The sequence below is a fragment of the Nomascus leucogenys genome, chromosome 24 (genome assembly GCF_006542625.1).
Source record: "Nomascus leucogenys isolate Asia chromosome 24, Asia_NLE_v1, whole genome shotgun sequence".
Taxonomy (NCBI): Eukaryota; Metazoa; Chordata; class Mammalia; order Primates; family Hylobatidae; genus Nomascus; species Nomascus leucogenys.
The window spans coordinates 27,264,054-27,289,694 of record NC_044404.1 but is presented as its reverse complement, the minus strand read 5'-3'; the positions used below and the strand labels follow the sequence as shown (position 1 = coordinate 27,289,694).

At 43.8% G+C, this 25,641-nt stretch overlaps 2 protein-coding genes across 4 annotated transcripts in view; both read left to right on the top strand.

Annotated features, from left to right (window-relative positions):
• WASF2 (WASP family member 2) overlaps positions 1 to 25,641 on the top strand; it is an 88,924-nt gene that overhangs the window by 52,553 nt on the left and 10,730 nt on the right. For 2 of the 3 annotated variants that reach the window (XM_030805900.1, XM_030805902.1), the window contains exons 2-5: positions 11,229 to 11,401; positions 21,852 to 21,986; positions 22,519 to 22,672; positions 24,856 to 24,973. In XM_030805900.1, coding sequence (XP_030661760.1) covers positions 11,272 to 11,401; positions 21,852 to 21,986; positions 22,519 to 22,672; positions 24,856 to 24,973 — 537 coding nt within the window. In that variant the 5' untranslated portion in view covers positions 11,229 to 11,271. Of the gene's footprint in view, positions 1 to 8,996; positions 9,320 to 11,228; positions 11,402 to 21,851; positions 21,987 to 22,518; positions 22,673 to 24,855; positions 24,974 to 25,641 lie in introns of those variants that run through there. The other variant, XM_030805901.1, reaches the window with a different exon arrangement.
• On the top strand, positions 17,096 to 17,539 carry LOC100584854 (40S ribosomal protein S26-like). The gene has a single exon (XM_012498547.2). It carries the CDS (start codon positions 17,124 to 17,126, stop codon positions 17,427 to 17,429), a length of 306 nt encoding a protein of 101 aa, XP_012354001.1. The 5' UTR covers positions 17,096 to 17,123; the 3' UTR covers positions 17,430 to 17,539.

The following is a 25,641-nucleotide window of genomic DNA, read 5'->3' as shown; positions in this document are numbered from 1 at the left end:
GTGTGTACCACTACACCTGGCTAACTTTTAATTTTTTTTTTTTAGAGACAAGGTCTCACCATGTTGCCCAGGCTAATCTCGACCTCCTAGGCTGAAGCGATCCTCCACCTCGGCCTCCCAAGGTGCTGGGGTTACAGGCATGAGCCACTGCACCCAGCCCCAGTTCAGATCTTTAAGGTTCCAAGGAGTCTGTTCAGTCCCTTCAGTTCACAGTGATCTTTTCATCCTTTCTATTGTCATAATTGAACTTCTATTTATTTGCTATATTGTTACTTAACTGTGGTTTTCTCTCTCTCTCCTCAACTAGATTATAAGCTCCTGGAGTCAAGGAAGAGATTTTATATTCTTTGTGTCTTTTAGTGTCTTCTTGATAAATATTCAGTGATTGATAACAGCACTATAATTGGTAGTTAACCATTAATACGACCTGAAGCTTATTAAGACAGTATTGTATAATGGTTAAGAGAACCATATATAAACATTTAGAACAGGGCATGCATGTGCTAGATAGTTGTTAATCATTCTACTACTACTATTACTACCACCACCACTACTACCATGATACTACTATTACTACTACTGTTGTTTTAGTTATTCTGTGCTAGGCACTGTGCTAAACATTTTATACATGCATTATTTCATTTTTCTTCACAACAACTTTACAGACAAGGGGTCATGAGAATGATTTAACAGGCTAGGAAATAGACTGAGAGATTAGACTGTTTGCCAGGGCTCCAAAGCTATAAAATGTGGCAGTGGTGGAGTGAAACCCACACCTGTGTCTCCTAATGTTCATGCTCTTGCTCTGCCCCACTGCTTACTAGATTTTTAGGGCTTTGGCACTTCCTGGTAAACTGAGGTTAGAAAGGAAAGAACAGTTACTTATTTTTCCCTCTACTCAAGGACTTTAGCTTATAAGTCTCATGCTTTGAGTGCCGACTAAACATTGTGAGAGGAAGTAGATGTACAGCTGCCCTTTGCTGCTGACTCTTAGTTGCTGGTGGCTTGGCCATTAGTGACAGATGTGTGTGTGACACTTTTTCAGGAATGAATTCTTGTTACAGCTGGCTATTGAATAGTTCATATGGAATTGCATGGCAGTTTGCTCCATAATTCCACTCCCTGTCTCACATGTAGTTGTGATTGCTAGGTCTCTCTCCTCACTTAAGTTGGTGTATTAATAGTCACATCTCAGGACTGCTGCTTCTGCCTGCTCCATGACCACACAGTGTGTTTGTGTATTGCCCTGAAGTGTCAACAAAACATTTTGCTGAATTTTCTTTTTCTTGTTGCTCTGCAACCATCTTTTCCCTGGCCTTTCTCAGTTGTGTAAAGTTGGTTTCTTTCTTGGTCTTTCCATCCCAGAGAGGGTGCAGTTACTGCAAAGAGAAGCTTGAAATAAGAAGTAAGGCATCATAACAATTAAATGGTTACACAGCTAGCCAGATGAATTGAGACTTAGTGCCTGATGTGCAATTCAGCTCTTATTATCTCCTTCCTCTTCTATTTTCAAACCTGCCACTGTAGCTAATCCACCAGTGGGTACTCTAATACCTTGACCGAAGGAAGTTTAACCTAGTACAGTACTCAGTGCTGCTTGCAAGAGTCAAGAAACAAAGGCTGCAGTCTAGCCCCATCTTCTCCATCCCATAGTAAGATAGTAAAATGGGGTTAGACCCTTCCATAAAACCAAGCTGTGTATTGGACTTTTGGCTGTTTGTCTGGGAGAATACATGCCCAGGTTTGGCTTCCTCCCAGGTACTTGGAGAGGAATGCATTTTGTATCTGTCCCCTTATCTCAAATTTCTGGGTACCATCAACGGAGAGCACTCTCTTCTGTCATTGGCTATAAATTTAAAAAGAAGCATTTGAATACGAAGGGTATTTTATTGGGGCTTGTGTGAGTTATTGACGTATTTCTAGTAATCTAGTGAATGATTTGAACTGATGTGTTGAGGTTTGATACTTGTTTTGTGAGTGGGTGTTGTTTTTTCAGAACAGCTTAGTTGTTTTTCATGTTAAACTCCTGTGTAAATTTAATGTTCAGTTGATGACAATGGCTGAAAGAAATCTGATACCTTATTAGGGGTAAAGGGTAAGATTTCTCCATTTATGAGTACAATTATTCGTAATCTATGTTTATCCAATCAAAATAAAAGCCCATTTAGATGGGTAGTTTGAAGTATTTCAAACCATACAATTTTGGTGATATGGGTTTTACTAGAAATTGGCATTAGATTGGGAAAGTAAAATGAACTTTGTCTGTAACTGAAAGTCATCAGTGACCACATTGTAGATCCTGTGTAATTTAAGTGGATCCATAACAGGGAATTGGGCCAAGATGGAGATACGAGAAATACTTTATGCGGGTAAATCTTTTCCTCAGAGCTCAGAATACTTTGCATACAAAATCTCTGTTTCATATAGCATCTTTCAAGCATTTTTTAGTGTAGTTTACAGCTGGACTAGAGGGATGAATTGAAATTTTATCCCCGATTGCCTGTCATCATTAGACTGAAAGCTAGAATCCAGGTTTCCAACTCACAGTTTAAATGTATTTTCTTTTGGACAACCAGATGGATCCTGCTAAAAAGAGAGTCTAATTTTGGCCATTTAAAAGACAGTTTTCTATGAAAAAGTTGATACTAGAAGAAACCAATTTTGAAGGTTTGAGATTCCCCCAATTTTAGTTTTAAGAATGAAACTATGATTAGACCCTGAAGTGTAAAAAGGTAATAACAAAAGGTGCTATTGCCCCCAAAAGATAATAAAAAGTTATGGAATTACCAGGTGTGAATGAATGGTCCTTCATAGATGTACCTTATGCTCAAGGAGTAAGATACTGGAGTTTAGAAGTTCTGTTTCCTCAGCTACTGTCTTAAAGCCATGTCAAGACAAGAAGTATCCCTACATTGACTGGATGTAGGCACAAAATCGGCGTGTCATTCCTTTATGAAATTGGAAATATCTCTTTTAGATCACAAGTAAGCTCTTTTTCTCAGTTTTCCCAGTCAAATACTTTCTGTATCTACCGCAGGAGTTCCATTTCTGTCCTGCTAGCTCCTTCGGACATTGTTTTAGTGACCTAAACGGATTTGTCATTCCTTGTGCTTGGAGAGAGAGTGTGGTTATATTTGTTAGTTCAGCCCCACCCTGTATTTCAACAGGAAGTGGGTGGGTGCCTAAGCCTATAATGAAGTGTTCTTCCTTGTAGTTGCTGCATGGTAATGAGGACTGCTATATGCAACAGTAAATTCATACTTTAAACATTTTAATATACAGACTTAAATTACAGTAAGACCATGTATTGTCTATCATTTTGAAGTCAAATGACTATTCGACTTTCCAGCTGAAATTCTTAAACCTTGTGAAATGCATATTCTTTTTCTTTTTTGTTTCTTTCTTTTTGAGACAGGGTCTGGCTCTGTCACCCAGGCTGGAGTGCAGTGGTGTGATCATAGCTCTTTGCAACCTCCAAGGCTCAAGCAATCCTCAGTCCTCCTGCCTGAGCCCCCTGAGTAGCTGGGACTACAGCCGCGTGCCACTACACCCAGCTAATCTTTTTGTTTTTAATAGAGATGAGGTCTGGCTATGTTGCCCAGGGTGGTTTCGAATTCCTGGGCTCAAGCAGTCCTCCTGCTGCTACCTCCCAAAGTATTAGGATTACAGGTGTGAGCCACCACACCCAGCCATATTCTTTAACATAAAGAAATGTATCTCTTGAAAGAGGAAACTCAAGAGTAACCCTCTTCTCATATGTCCCCATCCAAAGTGCTGTTAACTATAGAACAGTGGGAAACGCTGAAGTGAAAGCAGAAGTCCTAATTGCCACACATGCAACATCCCCACATGTTCCATCCCCTGCTACTGCTGATCAGCATTTTGGGGGTATGTTTCAAAGAGGAACTGCCTTGAGAAGCATTTCTGTTGTGATGGTTATTGCTATAGCTCAAACATGCTTGCTTTTTGGATGTGACCATAGAAATCTGCAGGTGTTATCAGTGACCTTGGCTCAAAATGTAGCATTGTTTATTTGTCATGAACAGCTAGTAATAAACACAGCCAGAAGAATGAGCAGACATCTGTCTTCTGTCCTGGTAATAACAGGAATTCAGAGTGTGGGGCACAGACGAGTGCATCCTCCCTTCTCTCACAGATATCCCTCCCTTTGTGTTTTCTTCTAACCTCCAACCCCCAGCTCACCTCATCCCACCCCACCCCACGCTGTTGGGAGCAGTCATGAGAGTTCAGAAAGTAGGGTGGATATCAGTCTCTGTTGCCTAGACTGGAGTGCAGTGGCACAATCATAGCTCACTGCAGCCTCAACCTTCTGGGTTCAAGTGATCCTCCCACCTCAGCTTCCCAAGTAGCTGAGACTATAGGCATCTAGCACCACACACCCAGCTAATTTTTAAAATTTTTTGCAGAGACGGGGTCTCGCTTTGTTGCCCAAGCTGATCTTGAACTCCTGAGCTCAAGCAATCTTCTGGTCTCAGCCCCCAAAGTGTTGGGATTACAGGTGTGAGCTACTGTGCCTGGCCCCAGAGTCTCTTTTTAACTTTATACTGGGCCGGGCGCTGTGGCTCACGCCTGTAATCCCAGCACTTTGGGAGGCAGAGCCGGGCGGATCACGAGGTCAGGAGATCGAGACCGAGACCATCCTAACACGCTGAAACCCCATCTCTACTAAAAATACAAAAAATTAGCCGAGTGTGGTGGCGGGTGCCTGTAGTCCCAGCTACTTGGGAGGCTGAGGCAGGAGAATGGCGTGAACCTGGGAGGCGGAGCTTGCAGTGAGCGGCGATCGCACCACTGCACTCCAGCCTGGGCAACAGAGTGAGACTCCGTCTCAAAAAAAAAAACTTTATACTGACCAAATGTGATATATAAAAGTATTCCATGATAGGCCGGGCATGGTGGCTCACGCCTGTAATCCCAACACTTTGGGAGGCCGAGGTGGGCGGATCACCCAAGGTCAGGAGTTCGAGACCAGCCTGACCAACATGGGGAAACCCCGTCTCTACTAAAAATACAGAAATTAGTGGGCATGGTGCTGTATGCCTGTAATCCCAGCTACTCGGGAAGGCTGAGGCAGGAGAATTGCTTGAACCTGAGAGGCGGAGGTTGTGGTGAGCCGAGATTGTGCCATTGTACTCCAGCCTGGGCAACAAGAGCAAAACTCCGTCTAAAAAAAAAAAAAAAAAAAAAAATTTGCATGATAACTTCAAATATATAGACTTGAAGAATCTCACTGTTTGAGGGGACCTTAAAGGGCCTCATCCAGTTTCCATTTCAAAGCATGAATGCCATCATGGCACTCACAGTCCAGACTGGTACTGCCAGGCCATGGCTAGGAAGGTCTGGCAGTCTTTTATTTGTTTTCAGACTCATTCTCAAGTCCCTTAGGCTGAAACTTGCTACAGATGAAGATGGGGTTACTGCTGAATCTGGCCTGGATGTCTGGAGCTGGTCCAAAATGCAGTTTTTCTTTGGAATTTTTTGGGTGGCTGACTCCTCGATCAGTCCGGGAGCCTCTTGGATATGAATAACCTCAGGGCTCTGTCTGGAACTTCCTTTGGGCCATTCTAGATCTCACAGGTCCTAGTAATTAGACAAATGTAGACCTGGAGAAGGGGCATGATTCATGGCTATAATCTACCCCTCTCTACAGTCCCTAAATGTGCCTCTGATTGTGTGTTCAGAATGCAGGTGGCTGTTGGCTGAGTGAGGAGATCATGGCAGCTTGGGTAGAAGCAAATCTAGAAATTTTAGAGCTGAGAAGCTTCTAAAAGATGTTTAGCTTAGTCTGTTTATTTTGTAGATGAGGACACAAAGCCCAGAATAAGAATTATAACGTCTTTGATTTGAAGGCATTGTAGAGGTCATCTAGTCTGACTTTCCAACACCTTCATAAATGCTAGAAATTTCTCCCCCAACATGCCTAATAGCTGGTCATCCAGAGCATGGGGCTGGAGAACTCATAACCTTATCTAAAGATAAGCCATTCTACTATCGGACAATTCTAATTAAAATGACCTAGATAAATTGAAATCTACTTCCCTGTAACTTTTATATTCTCAGCAGTTCTAATTTAATTCCTCTCCTATTTAACATCTCCCAAGGTAAGACCTTCTCAAATCCTCAAATTAGCAGATATCACTATAGTATATAATTTCCCTAATCAAAGTAAAAGATGTCTGAAAAAGACCTTCACAGATTCCATAAAGATAGAGCATTCCACTCTTTCATGTATCTAGAATTTCCTTTTTTGACCAAGAACCACCACTTCATTGGTTTTCTTCACTTTCTCTTCATTTTCCTTCATTGGCGCTAGCATTCAGCTCTTTTCTGACACTTTTGATAAAGAAACATACATTTTATCACTTTGTGAGTATAACTGTATAAAACTAAAGAGAGCAGCAGGTGGGGCTGAAGGGCTGGGCTCACCCCTGCAACTGCCACCTGTCTAGTTTCTCAGTTCATATTTGCTAGCTGTGGTAGGGTGGGCCTTTACATTTCTACTTTCTCTTTCTCAGCCTGTGAAGAATTTCCCAATTGGTCTTCTTACTTCCAGCCTTCTCCTGCCCACATATAACTCCTGTGCTTATGCAGAATGATTTGTCTAAAATGCAAATGTGACCCTGTTGTACTTCCTTAATTCATTGGTTCCCCAACATCTAGTGCACTATACCAGTAAGGTGCTACTGATGATAGAGAAGCCTTTCTCAACTGGAGTGCCATGAAAGATTTAAATCTTAATGTCATTAGGCATTCATTGTATGTAGTATATTAACTTTTCTCCAGTACTCGTAAAATGGTGCTAGTTATGTACAGTCTTGAGGGGAATTGAGAAAACTGTCACTCTAATCATCCTTTTTGTTCTGTGGTTCAGATGAGGAATCCAGTTATGAAAGACTAGAAGAATGAGATAGTATATGTTCTTCAGGAGGTCCAGGATCACAGCTGGAAGCAGCCTCCAGGAAAAACCTGCCAAATTCCTTTGAAGGCTAGAGTTTTGTCTTTATGCATTTTTTATGTAAATATTGCATTCCACCATATAATATGTCTATGGTTAAAAGTATTTTTAAATATTTATCAGTGAGGGGCCGGGTATGGTGGCTCACACCTATAATCCCAGCACTTTGGGAGGCCAAGGTGGGAAGATTGCTTGAAGCTAAAAGTTAGAGACCAGCCTGGACACCATAGCAAGGCCCCATCTCTATAAAAAATAATAAATTAGCGAGGCATGGTGGCATGTGCCTGTAGTCCTAGCTACTTGGGAGGCTGAGGTGGGAGCATCGCTTGAGCTCAGGTGTTTGAGGTTTCAGTGAGCTATGATCATGCCACTGCACTCCAACCTGGGCAACAGAGTGAGGCCTGGATGACAGAGTGAGACCTTGTCTCTTAAATAATAAGATAAAATATTTATCAGTGAATAGGATTTATTCTACAGGAGGATTTGCCTAGGGTCTGTGGAACCACAAATAACTGCCTTTTTTTTTTTTTTTTTTTTTTTTGAGACGGAGTTTCGCTCTGTTGCCCAGGCTGGAGTGCAGTGGTGCGATTTCGGCTCACTGCAAGCTCCGCCTCCCAGGTTTACGCCATTCTCCTGCCTCAGCCTCCCGAGTAGCTGGGACTACAGGCACCCGCCACCACGCCCGGCTACTTTTTCGTATTTTTAGTAGGGACGGGGTTTCACCGTGTTAGTCAGGATGGTCTTGGTCTCGATCTCCTGACCTCGTGATCCACCCACCTCGGCCTCCCAAAGTGCTGGGATTACAGGCATGAGCCACCGCGCCCGGCCCATAACTGCCTTTTTTTAAAAGCCCTGTAGTGGATCTTTTATTTTATATATATTATTTAATGTCTCTAGGAAAATTGCCCCCAAGATCACACAGTTAGTAAGGTGTACTAGTCAGGGTGCTAACCTAAGAAGGTCTCGACTCCATAAAGCCCATACATTTTCTATAACTTGAAGTGTGAGAGAGAGCCTGGAAATCTTTTTGAAAGTTTATTTTCACTTGAATGTAAGATTTTTTCTTCTTGGTCAAGTTACTGTTGTGGTTCAGATCATGCATAACTCCATGCTTCTTGTACAAACCAATCCTTGATTATCCAAAAGAAAAATGAGCAGTGGTGCATGTCATTTCACACAACAAGGAATTTTGTCTCTCTTTGGTGGCTTTGAAACAAATCACTTTAAACAATAGCAGATAAACTTTTCTAATTGTTTTGTCCTAATAGATATTGACATATTGTTATTTCTTGAGTACCTTCCCGCTGGTTGTGGTAACTGGCCTTTTTGACAAGAAGCCATTTGCTTTAGAAAACTTGGTTCCAGGTAAACCCCAAACAGATGACATACAGTTAATTGTTTGTTCTGCTTATCCAAGGCACTTAGAAAACCATAAATGCTAAAGTACCAAGGTGTTAGAATTTGCCCTCCACCCTCAACCTGAAATTTATGTAGCCATCTGGAATCAGTTTCCATTAGGTATCCAGAGGGAAAGTCCAGAATGCCCTGTCATTGGTCACATTCAGCACAGCATTTCAAGGTGGTCTGGTTCTTTTAGCTCCTCTGAGAAGCTGGAATGAGTACTCAAATGATTACCAGTGGAAGAGCCACAGTGGCTGTTTTCAGTCATTACTGGCTGTACACCAAATTTCTGGTTGGTCTTAAAAGTTTGAAATTTGGGAATCTAAGGACACCTAGAGGATGGTGTTTGGAGCCCTGCAAGGTTCTTTGATATGTAACCTCCTCCCACCTTTCCTGTTCTAAACTCTCTTTTTACCATGTGTTACTGAAGATTGCATCTTAGTACCTGATACCCTTTACATTAAATAAAAGAGGGAAAGAGTTAAATTGGAAAGTCCAGGGTTTGGACTAGAAAACCCATGGGGTCAAAGGGGGAATTCAGCAGAGGAGTGGAATGGAAATCATTTCCTTAGACAGTAGACAAGTATTCAGGAAACACCTCTGCACCCCAAAGATAGGCACAGCTGCCACACAGTGACTATTAAAGGGAGGTTCAAAGTTATAAGCAAACAGCTGATTCTCTTGGTTCTTGGGCTGTTGCTGTTGGTGACAGGAAATCTTGTTCCCCAAGCTGCTGGCTTCCTGTTTTATTTTTACTTGTAGCAGATCAGAATGTCCATAACAAGGAGCAGTCTGTTCCAAAGGGTTCTACTCCCCCTTTGAGCCTGAAAGATTTTTTTCTCTCTTTTGGTCAGACAATATGTCTGTAATATTTAGTTTGGTTTAAGCATTTTGTATTCACAGTCAACTTTTTGGTGATGAGCTGGTGTTTTAAGATTTGATGTAAGTAAACCCTTGTTTTGCTTTTTTTTTTTTTTTTAATATATAAAGAGGAGTTTATAATACTGGGGACTTAGCTCGGAAAGCTAAGGTGGGAGGATCATTTGAGCAAGGCGGTCAAGAATGTAGTGAGCTGTGATCGCACCATTGCACTCCATACTGGATGACAGAGCGAGACCCCATCTCAAAAAAACGGAAAGACTGGGCGCGGTGGCTCATGCTTACAGTCCCAGCTCTTTGGGAGGCTGAGCTCAGGAGTTCGAGACAAGTCTGGGCTACGTGGCAAAACCTCATCTCTACAAAAAATACAAAAATTAGCTGGGCGTGGTGGTGCATGCCTGTAGTCCTAACTATTCAGGAGGCTGAGGCGGGAGGATCGCTTGAGCCCAGTAGGTGGAGGTTGCAGTGAGCTGAGATCGTGCCACTGCACTCCAGCCTCGGTGACAGAGCGAGACCCTGTCTCAAAAAAGAATAAAAAATGAGAAAAAAAATTGAGGACTTAGATGTGTTAACTTTATGCTTTACCTTTTCATGTGAAGTGAATTTGTCATTTTCCCTAGCATGAAAACCATTAGGCTGTTTTAGATTTCTTTAGTTTTATAAGATGTGGAAAGAGGACCAGTCCATTGTGCCTTGACTGTAGTCATATCCATTTTGTGGAAATTAAAACCCCCTCCTATCCTTGTAAAACTAGGAATTTGGTAATCTAAATCTAAAACAATAGCTCAGCATGAACCTGAAGTGCTGGGGGATTTCCTAGGGAAAGGGGCTCAGCCCACCGGATAAGAAACAGTAACTGGAAGGTTTCCGGATCTGCTCCAGACATTTCCTGCTGTCTCTAGAGCCTTTTGGCCCAGGTGTGTTGAACCGGATGGGAGCGAGAAAGGGAGCTGTTGGGTAGGAGAGAAAGCACCAGGGAATCTTACAACACAGTTTACTCAGCATCATGTTTGACATATTGAACGTGTAAAATTTTTACTTTATATTCTCTCGTTCGGTCAATTTACAAACTAAACTTAAGAGATACGGGCATTAGTAGTTAGCTGTGTAGCTATACTTTTTTTTTTTTTTTTGAGACAGAGTCTTGCTCTTGTCACCCAGGCTGGAGTGCAATGGCGCAATCTCAGCTCACTGCAACCTCCGCTTCCCGGGTTCAAGCAATTTTCCTGCCTCAGCCTCCTCAGTAACTGGGATTACAGGCACCCGTGACACACCTGGCCAATTTTTTGTATTTTTAGTAAAGACAGGGTTTCACCATCTTGGCCAGGCTGCTCTCGAACTCCTGGCCTTAGGTGATCCACCTGCCTCAGCCTCCCAAAGTGCTGGGATTACAGGCGTGAGCCACCATGCCCGGCCTAGTAGTTAGCTATACAGTAACAGCCATTCACCAAGGAAGGACTGGAAAAGTTATATCCTGATGTATATCAATCACTATTGGCAGCTTGATTTCATTGTGGAAATTATCAGGTGACAGTGTTCTTTTTTGATCTTTATAATTGGTGGCATAGAATCTGATCTGTCCTAGTTATGAACACCCCAGGGATAGGATCTATACCGTCCATTGTCTGCTGAATGGGCTGCTTTCTAACCATGCCACCTTGACTCTGGAGACTCTGGTTGGTTGGAGCAGTAGTTGGCACTTTAATGTTTCTATGCTGCCTATGTACCTCAGGCAGCAGTCACCAGTCCAGAATTTCTAAACTTACATAGCAGATCTTCTAATAGCAGACCTTAAAAAGGGCAGGGGAGAGAGGACTTAAAAATGAAAGAAAAAAAAAGATAGGGGGAATGAAGATTTTTTTTAAAGCTGTTTTAGATCAGAGTAAGACAAAAAAAAAAAAAAAGATTCACACAGCCCTAGTGTGCCTGGAATTTGTGGTTGAGTAATACTTTCCTGTTATTTCTTTTTTAGGTTGTTTTTCATCATTCAGAACATTGCCTGAAGCAGGTCCACCATGCCGTTAGTAACGAGGAACATCGAGCCAAGGCACCTGTGCCGTCAGACGTTGCCTAGCGTTAGAAGCGAGCTGGAATGCGTGACCAACATCACCCTGGCAAATGTCATCCGACAGCTGGGCAGCCTGAGTGAGTGCCTCCGAGAGCCTGTGCTTTGCCCTCAGGGGTCGTTGGTGCTCTTTATTTAGTTTCCTTCTCCTCCCGCGTTCCTATTTCTCCCCCATCTGCCTTCCCTAGGTAATGCGAAAATGTATCCTCCCTCTCCTCCCCAAAGAGAGGCTCCCTTTTGGTGTAGCTTCTTCTCTTCAACTTTCTTTATCTACCACCACCCTCTAGGTTCCCTCCTCCCTCCCCCTCCACCTGCTTCAACAGAAATCTGTGGGAAGGGTGGCAGGAAGGGCTGCAGCAAAAACTGCAGACGGAATGACAGAGCAGAATTCTGTGTGTGTAAAGTGGGAGGTTCACAGAGCAGTATCTTGGGTCGGGGAATGTGCCTGTAATTACACGAGCTGTTCGATGTAGCCTGACTTTGTTGAAGCCTCAAATGTGCCAATAGTCTTTATCTACCCAACACCCCCACCCCTTTTCTTCCCAAAGAGGAGTAAAGCAAACATGCCTTCGGAGAGATTCTGACTGACTCGTCCACCCTGGTACACATTTAATTGCGCTGCAAGCCCCCAGGTCCAAGTTCAGGGTACAAATTACTTCTGCAGTCTCTGGGGTATTGGGAGTTTTGCAAGCTGTGTGAACATACAGTGACACAAATAGTAGCTGGAGCCATTCTTCCTTAGGAGGAAGATGGGGGTTAGCCCAGACTGTTTTGGAGCTGAAGGAAAGCCAGCTCAACTATATATATTTTTTTAATTGGCAAGAATGAATGAGACTGCCTTGGGTGGGGTACATGCATGTGGTTTGGATTTCATTCTGAATCAAGTTGACTTTGTTTGCTTGAAGCTGAGATATGGGAAGGGCAGATGCTTGGATTGGCTCTGCATTTATCTAGTGCCACTCCAGCTCCCACAAGAACCTCCGTCAAAATGCCATTTTAGTGATCTTCCTTAGCAAAGGCATCTTGGTGTGAATTATTTCAGATACTCGCCCCTCCTATTGCATCACTGCCCTTAGTGCAGGCAGTGGAATATCAAGAAAGCCTGCATTCCCCCGTATAGCAATAGGCCCAGCCTTTAAAATAGGAGGCTGAGGAGACAGAACTCTATGACCAGATGATGTATGGAATCTGAGATTCCTAAGCCTTCACCTACCTCAGGGATCATCTCAGTTGATCCAGGGCTTAGAGAAACCTAGATGGGGCATCATGAAGAAATGAAACCCTGCCAGTGCCTGCCTTATACAAAGGAACACTGACAGTAGCACAACAGCAGTGCAGCTGACAGGGAAGCACATCAAGGCTGCAGAGACCTCACTGCTTTTTAAAGGCATAATTTCTGCCTCTCTCTCTCTCTCTCTCTCTCTCTCTCTCTCTCTGAGAAGGCCAAATGGGTGGAAGTCAATCAATCACACACTGGTTCCTTCTTCACAGGACAAAGAACATCTAGCTAATGATGCTTCTTATTTCCACTTACTGAAGTTACGCTCTCTCTCAGCTATTTTTCCAGGGTGGTGTTGATGGATGCCATTGCTCACACTCCCACTTGTGATCAGACCACTTCTATCTTGAGGAAGCTGATGTGAGGGCCAAAGTCACCTTATGCCCAAGGAAACAATATTTTCTTCCATTATGGGGGCTAACTGATCCTTTATTCATCCAATAAACATGTGTTGAACATATTTTATGTAGCAGCTGCTGAGGAGATACTCAATAAGAGGCAATAATAAGAAATTGTCTCTGCCCTCCAGGAGCTCATAATCTACAAGGGGAGGCAGAAAGAAATAATTCCTAAGAGGAGAGAATGGGGAGAGAGTGAGAAGGGAACCCACATTTGTTGATTGCCTACTTTATGCCAGGTTTGGATAATATCTTGACATAGATTATCTCATTTAATCTTCTCAGTAATCCTATGAGATTAGGTGGTGGTATTCCCATTTTTCAGATAAAGAAAATAAGGCTCAGAAAAATAAGGTAACTTGGCCAGGCACAGTGGCTCATGCCTGTAATCCCAGCACTTTGGGAGGCTGAAGGGTGTGGATCACTTGAGGTCGGGAGTTCAAGACCAGCCTGACCAACATGGTGAAACCCCCTCTCTACAAAAAATACAAAAATTAGTCAGGTATGGTGGCACACACCTGTAATCCCAGCTACTCAGGAGGCTAAGCCACGAGAATTGCTTGAACCCGGGAGGCAGAGGTTGTAGTAAGTTGAGATTGTGCCACTGTACTCCAGCCTGGGCAACAGAGCGAGACTTCATCTCAGAAAAAAAAAAAAAAATTAAGTTAACTTACCTAAAGAGATACAGCCAGTAAGAGGCAAAGTCAGTGTTTAAACTCAGCCTTCCTACAGATTTCTCAGCTCTGTCCCTTACTCTCTGTCTCTGCCAATGTTGCCCTGGTTTAGACTTCATTGACTTTCACCTAAACTATTACCCAAGCCTCCCTCTACCTTCTTCTCTGATCCAACCCCCTTAAATCTGTTCCTATATCCCTGCCAGAGTGATCTGCCTAAAAATCAAATCTCACTTTTTACTTTTATGATTCTGAATTTCTGAAGCTTTGAAAGTTCTATCCCAGCACTTTGGGAGGCCGAGGCGGGCGGATCACGAGGTCAGGAGATCGAGACCACGGTGAAACCCCGTCTCTACTAAAAAAAAATACAAAAAATTAGCCAGGCGTGGTGGCGGGCGCCTGTAGTCCCAGCTACTCAGAGAGGCTGAGGCAGGAGAATGGCGTGAACCCGGGAGGCAGAGCTTGCAGTGAGCCGCGATTGCGCCACTGCACTCCAGCCTGGGCGACAGAGCGAGACTCCGTCTCAAAAAAAAAAAAAAGTTCTGTGTTAACTTTTGTAATGTAACAAGGGTTTTTATAGTCAGAGTACACGTCGCAACTATTTCTCTCCCCTCTTCCTCACTGTGGAATTATTTAAGTTCCTTGGCCTAGCATTCAGGACCCTCCAAGACCTACCTTCCTTTCTAGCCTCATTTTCTACAATCTATCTTCCATTTTACAAATTTTTTTTAATTTTTGTGTTTTTGAGACAGTTTCACTCTTGTTGCCTAGGCTGGAGTGCAATGGCGAGATCTTGGGTCCCTGCAGCCTTCGCCTCTGAGTTCAAGTGATTCTCCTGCTTCAGCGTCCCGAGTAGCTGGGACTACAGGCGTGTGCCACCACACCCAGCTAATTTTTTTTTTTTTTTTTTTTTGAGACGGAGTCTCACTCTGTCGCCCAAGCTGGAGTGCAGTGGCGCTACCTCAGCTCACTGCAAGCTCCGCCTCCCAGGTTCACGCCATTCTTCTGCCTCAGCTTCCCGAGTAGCTGGGACTAGAGGCGCCCGCCACCATGCCTGGCTAATTTTTTTGTATTTTTAGTAGAGACGGGGTTTCACTGTGTTAGCCAGGATGGTCTCAATCTCTTGACCTTGTGATGCGCCCACCTCGGCCTCCCAAAGTGTTGGGATTACAGGCGTGAGCTACTGTGCCTGGCCAATTTTTTGTATTTTTAGTAGAGATGGGGTTTCACCTTGTTGGCCAGGCTGGTCTCAAACTCCTGACCTCAGGTGATCCAACCGCCTCGGCCTCCCAAAGTGTTGGGATTACAGGTGTGATCCAGTATGCCCAGCCTTCATTTTACAGTCTTTTAAAATGGAAAAAGGGGGCCTGGCCTAGTGGCTCACACCTGTAATCCCAGTAGTCTAGGAAGCTGAGACACAAGTATTGCTTATGCTCAGGAGTTCGTGACCAGTCCTGGCAACATACTGAGACCCTATCACTACAAAAATTAAAAAATTATCCAGATGTGGTGGTGTACACCTGTAGTCCTAGCTGGTTGGGAGGATAAGGTTGGAGGATCGCTTGAACCTGGGAGTTCAAGGCTGCAGTGAGCCATGATCATGCCACTCCAGCACTGGCCAACAGGGCGAGACCTTGTCTCAAATAAATAAATAAAATGAAAAAGGAAAGAGGAAAGGAAAAAAGAATGAATTATCAGCTACTAGTAGTTCTCCTGAGACAGACCATGCTCTCTCATATTTCCATACAGTGCTCTTGCTATCCCCCCTGGCTGAACAGCCCTTGCCATCTTTGTCTGTCTGGCTGCCTGTAGCTGATCCTTCAAGGCCCAGCTCAGGAATCTTCTCTTCCAGGTTGGGCTAAGAGTGTTCCTTTGAGCTCCCATTATGTGCCTATATTGTTCTATCACATTATATCACAAATCACCTATGTCTCAATTAAAAATTCTTGGCTGGGCGCAATAGCTCATGCTTGTAATCCTAGCACTCTGGGAGGTTGAGGCAGGAGGATTGCTTGGGCCCTGGAATTTGAGACAGCTTGGGCAACATAGTGAGACCCTGTCTCTACAAAATATAAACGAAATTAGCTGGGTGTGGTGGCTTGTGCCTGTACTTCCAGCTATTTGGAAGGCTGAGGTGGAAGGCTGGGGTAGGAAGATCACTTGAGCCCAGAAGGTCAAGGCTGCAGTGAGCTGAGATAGCGCTGCTGCACTCCAGCCTGGGCAACCAAAAAAAAAAAAAAAAAATTGTTGAAGGTAGAAATCATGTGTTGTTTGTCCTTGAACCCCAGTGTCTACCGTGTATAGTACCTGTCACCCAGTAGAAACTCAGTAAATGTCGAATAATTCACGCCTATATATTTCCCACTATTCCGTGCTATTGATGCACAAAGAATGTAGGAATGGAAAGAATACTTTCTGTGGGTAGTGGGGGCACAGGTAGGGATAGGCAGGGTCAAGGAAGACTTCACAGAAGAGGTTACATTTGAATGGGACCTTGAAAGATGACTGAGATTTCATCTAGCTGAGAGGAGTGCAGGGAAGGGTTCATATGTGCTTCAGGCTCATGACCTTGGCCTCATGTGCATTGTACCTGGGTGGAACTTCTCAATTTAGTAGTGAAAGTCTGATTATGGAATGGATAAAGCATAAAACTAAAAATTCCACAGCCATAGATTGCTCTGTGACAGCACATCCAGAATTCTTATTTTTTCTCAGAACAGTGAGATTGGCATTTCCCATATTCGGTTGCTGTATCTTAGGAAATATAGGCACAGCCAGCCAGCACTTTGTATCAGTATTGTGGCCACTCAGGAGAATGGAACCCCCACTTGGGTCATTAGGAAATCAAGCTAGATGTTGGGTTTCTAACTGACTGCAGTGTGGGTGAGGGGGTGGGGCATGCCATTGGGGAGCTCCAAGACTCCCACTCAGACTTCAATAAGAGCAGCTTCACATTTTTAAAAATCAGTTTTACCTGTTCTACTTCCATGTAACATTTCATTTGAAGCGTTCTGCTAAGGAAAAAACAAAATTGAAGACTGCTTCCTAGAATCTTTTGCAAAATGTGGTATCTGTTATGAATGTTGGATAATGATGGATATTGGGTCTGTCTTGGTAATCTGAATGAGTGAAATTTAACTCTGAACAAGACACTTTGGTTTTCCCTAGTTCAGTATCACACTTCTGTTTTCAGAAGTTGGAGTAATTTTTAGCACTTGAAGAATAGATACTATCAAATTACTGATTGGAATTATATTTAAAATTTTCCTCTAAGCTTAAAATTTAGGGTGTTTAGGCTGGGCACAGTGGCTCATGCCTGTAATCCCAGCACTTGAGGAGGCCAAGGCGGATCACTTGAGGTTGGGAGTTCGAGACCAGCCTGGCCAACATGGTGAAACCCTTTCTCTGTTAAAAATACAAAAATTAGCTCTCTCTGGTCCGTGCCTCCAAAATGACAAAGAAAAGAAGGAACAATGGTCGTGCCAAAAAGGGCCGCGGCCACGTGCAGCCTATTCGCTGCACTAACTGTGCCCGATGCATGCCCAAGGACAAGGCCATTAAGAAATTCGTCATTCGAAACATAGTGGAGCCCGCAGCAGTCAGGGACATTTCTGAAGCGAGCGTCTTCGATGCCTATGTGCTTCCCAAGCTGTATGTGAAGCTACATTACTGTGTGAGTTGTGCAATTCACAGCAAAGTAGTCAGGAATCGATCTCGTGAAGCCCGCAAGGACCCGAACACCCCCACCCCGATTTAGACCTGCGGGTGCTGCCCCACGTCCCCCACCAAAGCCCATGTAAGGAGCTGAGTTCTTAAAGACTGAAGACAGACTATTCTCTGGAGAAAAATAAAATGGAAATTGTACTTTAAAAAAAAAAAAAATACAAAAATTAGCTGGGCGTGCGCCTGTACTTCTACTTGGGAGGCTGAGGCAGGAGAATCTCTTGAATCCAGGAGGCAGAGGTTGCAGTGAGCTGAGATTGTGCCATTGCACTCCAGCCTGGACAACAGAGCAAGCCTTTCTCTGTCTAAAAAATAAAAAAAAAATTTTGAAAAACAAAAACTTAGGGTATTTAGAATTAACACTTTTTTTTCTTTTTTCTTTTCTTTTTTTTTTTTTTTTTTTTTGAGACTCCGTCTCACTCCGTTGCCCAGGCTGAAGTGAAGTGGTATGATCTCGGCTCACTGCAACCTTTGCCTCTTGGGCTCAAGCGATTCTTATGTATCAGCCTCCTGAGTAGCTGGGATTACAAGATGGTGTGCCACCATGCCTGGCTAAATTTTATATTTTTAGTAGAGACAGGGTTTCATCATGTTGGCCAGGCTGGTCTCAAACTCCTGGCCTTCAGTGATCCACCCGCCTCGGCCTCCCAAAGCGTTGGGATTATAGGCATGAGCCACCGTGTCTGGCCTTAGGTATTTACACTCTTAAGTCATGTAATGTGGTTGAGGAGTATAAGGAAGAATCTCATTGTAACAACTCACATTTTTAGCTCACTTAATGCTTATGGTAACTTGATGGGGTAGATATTATCCCCACTTTACAGATGAGGAAACTAAGGCTGGGAGATTGTGACTTGCTGATGAGTACACGAGTATAAATAGAAAGAGCTGAGACTTTGATTCAAATTTTCTTTTTTTTTTTTTTCGAGACGGAGTCTCGCTCTGTCACCCAGGCTGGAGTGCAGTGGCACGATCTCGGCTCACTGCAAGCTCCGCCTCCTGGGTTCATGCAATTCTCCTGCCTCAGCCTCCTGAGTAGCTGGGACTACAGGCGCCCACCAACACGCCTGACTAATTTTTTGTATTTTTAGTAGAGACGGGGTTTCACCATGTTAGCCAGGATGGTCTTGATCTCCTGACCTTGTGATCCACCCGCCTCGGCCTCCCAAAGTGCTGGGATTACAGGCATGAGCCACTGCGCCCAGCCCAGATTGTCTGATTTGAAGTCAACTGCTCCTTCCATGTCTCAGTATAGTTCTAAGTCTGCCTCGGGCCTGAGGTGATGAGACAGTGGGGAAGCCTTCACACCACCTCACTTCCTCTTAAAATAGAGATCTTATTGTTACCAGTTTTATATGTTGAGGTTCTGTGTAAGATTTTATCTTGAAAACCACTGTGCCACACCGAGCCTCTACTTCTACTATGACTACCCCCTTCACTTAAGGAGCAGGAAATCCTAGGTACTCTTGGTGACTCTTGGTGTAAGTTGATTGTTTTTTTTTTCCCCTCCAGAATAGCTGGATGGTTAATAGATATTTTTCTTTTTTCTTTTATTTCATTTTATTTATTATTACTGTTTTTGAGATAGGCTGGAGTACAGTGGCATGATCTGGGCTCACTGCAACCTCTGCCTCCCAAGTTCAAGTGATTCTCATGCCTCAACGTCCTGAGTAGCTGGGATTACAGGTGTGTGCCACCACACCCAGCTAATTTTTTTTTTTTTGAGATGGAGTCTCGCTGTCTCACCTAGGCTAGAGTGCAATGGCGCGATTTTGGCTCACTGCAGCCTCTGCCTCCCAGGTTCAAGGAATTCTTCTGCCTCAGCCTCTTGAGTAGCTGGGATTACAGGCGCCTGCCACCATGCCCAGTTCATTTTTGTATTATTATTAGAGATGGGGTTTCACCACGTTGGCCAGGCTGGTCTCAAACTCCTGACCCTCGGTGATCCGCCTACCTCGGCCTCCCAAAGTGCTGGGATTATAGGCATGAGCCACCACGCCTGGCCTAATTTTTTTTGTAATTTTAGTAGAGGCAGGGTTTTGCCATATTGCTCATGCTGGTCTCGAACTTCTGGCCTCAAGTGATCTGCCCACCTTGGCCTCCCAAAGTGATGGGATTACAGGCGTGAGCCACCGCGCCTAGCCTTCTTTTATTTTTAACAGGTATTTTTGAGCTTGGTTTATTTTCCACACATAATGTTGCATATTTCTCTGTTTTAGCCTTCCAAACACAATTTTCCATTACCTAGACAAGCATGATACAGTATGGTTTTCATAGGAACTTAGCCATATTATGAACAGGGATCAAATAAAATCCTCAACCTGCAGAGTAGAAATGCTTATCAGCCGATTTGAGTTCTTTGAGCTCAGGAGCTTCCCATAGTTGTTTAGGTCACAGACGATCAGTATGCAAGGACTTGCTTCTTCCTTGATTAGAAGTCTTTATTGACTTAAATTTACCAGCAATTCAAAATATGCAGTTGATTGGTCTTATCCCCACTCTTCAGGTTGTACCGGGAAGGTGCGCTGCAGTTCACCCTGAAGGTGCGGTTTTGGCCTTTCAGGCTATTTTTTTCCCCCTCAAATATGGACTAAGCATAAATGTAGTTTTGAAGCTAAAAATTAGAGCCTACTTTAAATAGTTCTCAAAAAAAAAATTATCGTTTGATTGGGCACGGTCTCTTATGCCTGCCTTCACCTTGCAAGAAGCTCATATGGTAGGCCCGGGCGCAGTGGCTCATGCGTGTAATCCCAGTACTTTGGGAGGCTGAGGTGGGCAGATCACCTGAGGTCAGGAGTTCAAGAACAGCCTGGCCAACATGATGAAACCCCGTCTCTACTAAAAATACAAAAAATGAGCCAGACGTTGGGGCAGGCACCTGTAATCCCAGCTACTTGGGTGGCTGAGGCAGGAGAATCACTTGAACCCAGGAGGCAGAGGCTACAGTGAGCCGAGATTGCATGCCACTGCACTCCACCACTCCACCTGGGGGATAGAGCAAGACTCTGTCTCGAAAAAAAAAAAAAAAAAAAAAAAAAGCTCAGATGGTATATTCATTCGGATGCACCACTTTTCATTCCTAGTAAGAATGTTCCTGTGGCTTGGAATGACAATATAGAGGTAGTGTCAAATTGCTGTTATGTTTCTTTGGCTGCAAATTCTCCTTGCATTCCAGGGTTGAAAGTACGGAACTTTTCTTTTTCTAAAAAACAAGACATTGTGGAAAGAGACTACTGGTATGTTGTTTTTCAGAGAGGGCTTGAAAGTTTCAGCTTTTCACTTGGTTCCTGAGATGTAGATTTGAAGGACTGTAACCTAGAGCAGACTTTGAAAGTTATAGGTTACAAGCCGGGCATGGTGACTAGAACACCTGTAATCCCAGCACTTTGGGAGGCCAAGGTGGGCGGATCACTTGAGGCCAGGAGTTTGAGACCAGCCTGGGCAACCTGGCAAATCCCCATCTCTACCAAAAATACAAAAATTATCTTGGCATGGTGGTGCACATCTGTAATCCCAGTTACTCAGGAGGCTAATACATGAAAATCGCTTGAGCCCAGGAGATGGAGGTTGCAGTGAGCCGAGATCACGCCACTGTACTGCAGCCTGGGTGACAGAGGGAGACTCTGTCTCCAAAAAAAGAAAAAAAATTATAAGTTATAAAACATAAAGTAACCTTCCCACCTCTTAAAAGAAGTTGTATATCTCTGCTATGGCTTGTTGATAAGCTCAGGGCCCCTCAAAGATAACACAACTAATCATAGTTGTTCACTGTATTTTCAAGGCTCCATTGAGGAACTGATTTCCTATTTTTCATGTTAATTTTAGATACCTAGAACGTCCTCTGAACTCCTAATCTCTTTTTCAGAACCATTTTATAAGATACTTTTACAGAACAGCAAGAGGCTAAGGGCTATAGGCAAATGTGTAGAGTTTATTTTATTTTATTTGGAGTCTCGCTCCATCTCCCAGGATGGGGTGCAGTGGCTCGGTCTCGGCTCACTGCAACCTCTGCCTCCCGAGTTCAAGCTATTCTCCTGCCTCAGCCTCCCCAGTAGCTGGGATTATAGGTGCCTGCCAGCACACCTGCCTAATTTTTGTATTTTTAGTAGAGATGGGGTTTCCCCATGTTGCCCAGGCTGGAAATGTGTAGAAATATTATCTTTTCTTCCAGGCTTAATTTTTTACATTACACCTTTCAGTTTTATTCAGCCTGTTTTGAGTCTCATGACTGTGCACATCTGTCAAGAACACTCTTATTAGTTATAGAACATATGCAGACTTCCTAAACTATGAAGAGTATTTCTCTGTCATCTGCATATAGCCCAAACCGTCTTAGGGTATGTGTGTGTATATGTATGCGTTTGGGGGTTAGGGAACACGATCTTTAGTAGCCAGTTTTTGTGACCATTTACGTTACTTCTATGCACTAGTGACTTGGTTTCTTTGCTCTTTCCAGGTAAATATGCAGAGGACATTTTTGGAGAGCTCTTTACTCAGGCAAATACCTTTGCCTCTCGGGTAAGCTCCCTTGCTGAGAGGGTGGACCGACTACAAGTTAAAGTCACTCAGCTGGATCCCAAGGAAGAAGAAGGTAAGAAAGCTGAGCTCAGCATTTGCAGGCTCTGCTGAGTAGTTTGGTAGAATTTTTTTTCCCGGATTTATTTAAAAAAAAAAAAAAAAATGAGGGGAGAAATCACAGAGACCTATAGAGTTCTGCTTTGAAATGACACAAGCCTGAGTGCCAGAAAGAACCTTTTTAGCTCCACCACACCCCCATGCTCTCCTTTCTCCCATTCCCCCAATTCCTTCTTTCTCAAATTTCCCCTCCCTCAATCATATTTTGCTACCATAAAAGTACTTGGAAGATTCATTCCTCCTAAGGAGAGGCCTGCTAGATCTGGCCACATAGTAAACCTTTGTGTTGCCTCATTTTGTTCAGTCGTGAAACGACTGGGCTGCTGACAGCCTTGTGGGGCTTCCCCAGAGGGGGAGGGAAAAAAAAGCCTGGCTGCAGACAGCCGCAGCCAAGAAGTGCAGCAGCTGAGGCCTCTCCAACTGGTGTGACTCAGTGTTTGCTCAAATAGCCTGTCGTCCATTTTCTAACGCCTTCCATCTTCTCTCAGTGTCACTGCAAGGAATCAACACCCGAAAAGCCTTCAGAAGCTCCACCATTCAAGACCAGAAGCTTTTTGACAGAAACTCTCTCCCAGTGCCTGTCTTAGAAACATACAATACCTGTGATACTCCTCCCCCTCTCAACAATCTTACCCCTTACAGGTAATGGCTGGCTAGCTCCTCCCTTTTTCAACCTATGGTTTAATAACACTAGATTGTCTTTTTATCTGAAGCGGTTGTTTCTATCACAGGATTGTATCTAAAAGCTTACTGCCTACCCTAAAGTTGTGGTAGTTTCTGTGGCAGCAGAAACTAAAATTTACCCCATAAACACTTGTCACTTATTATTGTTTGGTTTCTGAAATTCATAGTGAATATAATACATATTGAAAGTTTACTGTAACCATTGCATGCTACAGAGTTTAATTTCATATAAGCCAGGTCCATCTTGGATTCCATCCAAGGAATTTAGTTATTATAGAACCAAAAGGACTTTGTTACAAGGCGGTCCTACAGCATGGATCCCAGGGGCACCATTCTAGCAGGGCTCCCACTTACTTGGAAACCACTAGACTACCAGATGTTTGGGTGTGTTAGTGGGGCCAGCCTCTTGGACTGGCTGCTCTGGGCCCAGAGGGGTCTTTCCAAAGCTTAAGGAGTAATTTGCATTCTTCCAAATGAGCATCGTTCACTTTGTTTTGAACATCCTTTGGACATTTCCTTCTGAAAGGACCTACTCTGCTGTGCCTGGACTTGAAAAAGAAGGTAGCCTTATAGACAACTTAAAGCCCCTCTCCTCTGGTGGTTTGGTAGTTTTGTCATCCTGCAAAAAACCACTGAAGAGGGGCAGAAGGCGATTATTTATCTTGCTAACATCCATACATATCTTTGGAGCAGGTAAAAAGTAATTACAGATAGCTGGAGGCGGATGTCTTCTATCAGACGTGTACACTGCAAGGTAGAGTGTGTGTGTGTGTGTGTGTGTGTGTGTACCCATGTGAAATTCAAGGACACCAGTCGGATTCAGGGAGCCTTCTCACACAGATGTAAAGTACATGGCATCTGTCCTTCATTTTACTGTGTAAAATTATGTTTGCCCCTTGGCTTTCAAAGGGACCAGCATAGCAGGACAGAGGTTTGACTCTGCAGCCTCCATTATTGAGTCTTGTTGGGTTTGGGCAGAGGGGTTGTGGGGCAGAAAGGGGTCATACAACTGATAATATTGTAGGGAGTATGACATAGGGTTTGTGTGGTGGGATTGGATAAACAAATGATATTAGGAGAATTTTATTCTTCAGTTAATGGTATTTTTCTTTTTAGCATACAGTATCAGAATTAGCATGGCCTCTCAGTTATCTGAACTTGGCCTAACAGAAATAAGCAGTGGTGTATCTAACTCAGGAGAAGGTTTAATATAGAAATTATTAATGTTTGATTTGGAAGTGCTTTCTGTGTTGTGATAGGATTAGAGGGCAGGAAATAGAATTGCCTTTCCAGTTCTTTGTAGTTCAGAATAATGTTAAGATAAGTGTTCACTCCTAAGCACATCCTTTCTGGATAGTGAGAGGACCTTATCCATGCCAAAATGCAAGATTCCAACTAGGACCACTGAGTCTGGCAGATAGCCCTTATATGGACACTCAGTAGTTTACTCTGTCCCGCTGGCACAGCCATTAATTAGAAGCTGGTGATTAAACCCTGTGGTCTTACAACAGCTGGCCGTCTTTTCTCACTGGAGCCCTCTTGTGGTTGGGGTGTATGTGGATGCCGAGCTGTTCTAGAAGGGAGCAAGAAGGTGGAGTGCTGTGGTTGGTTTTCTGTGTGTGCAGAGAAGTAACAGCTATAAACACACACTTTTCGTGTATATGTGTGTACATATGCATACACATGAACCCCCACATGCGTACACAGGTTTCCGGTGGGTGGGAAGCTACTGATGCTTCCTAGAGAGTCCTGGGGGAACTGGTGGGAAAAGAGGAACCAGTGGTAGAAATCCCCTCTGATGTACCAGGATATCCGAATATCCTCAGGGAGATCTCTGTGGCCATGCAGATCATTAGAAGTAATCAGGATCCCTGCTGCTGTCACCTATACTTGCCCTGACAATGCAAATTCATCTACCAGGAATTGAAAGTAAGGCTAAGGTTCGTAAAAAGTCTGATAAGTAGAGAGGTGCCATTCGGGGGCATTGAAATGCTGGTATGGGAGAGGAGGTATGCAATTGATTCAAATGACTTCTTGATTCCTTGGTGTAAAAACTGCCAACTGGTAGGTGTTTGGAATATTGGATTTGGTTGGGAGCTCATCTGTCTACTGACAGCTACTTGTCTTCATTTCTATCCCAGGGACGATGGAAAAGAGGCACTCAAATTCTACACAGACCCTTCATACTTCTTTGATCTTTGGAAGGAGAAGATGCTGCAGGACACCAAGGATATCATGAAAGAGAAGAGAAAGCATAGGGTGAGGGGAGAGGGGCCTCTGTTCTCCACATCAGTAGGCACGACTGTGGAGGGGGATAAAAAGGAAGCCAGTGTTATGTGAAGTAATCATTTCGAGTGGCTGCTTGCTTGGATGCCAGGTGAAACTCTTAAAAAATGTGTCCACACCAAGCGCAACCAAGATGAAAGTATAAATCATACCAAAAATGTGTTTGTTCCCCCCAGTGCTATTAACAATTGAGTATATTCAGGCTGAGTTTTAGAAATTGACTTTTCTATTCACCATTTATTTCTCTTGCAATTTGCACCTGACTCTGCTGGACACTCAAGCTAGGCTAGTCCCTTCTCCACCAGTTTTGCAGCTCATTTCCCAGAGAGCAGCGCAAGGTTCTGCAGTGTTTGATTTGCAACAGGAGCAGTTTAATGCCTTCGCTACTGGCTGGGCGGGACTAGGCTGGGGGGATATGTGTAGGTTTTGGAGATTCTCCCTCCCCATAGACTCTTCCTGGTATGTATGTGACCTACCAGTTGCAACCTCAATCCCATTAGCATGGCTGCCAGGAGGCCCAAGAGAGTGCCAGGGGCAAGAGCAGCTGCACAGGCAGAAAAATTCTTCATTGATTTTTGTTTTGTTTTGTTTTGTTTAAACTATTTCCTTATATATGCCCCAGATAACTTCAGGTCTCATTA

Coding starts and splice junctions, on each gene's coding strand:
- LOC100584854 (XM_012498547.2), top strand. CDS start 17,124: ATGACAAAGAAAAGAAGGAACAATGGTCGTGCCAAAAAGGGCCGCGGC.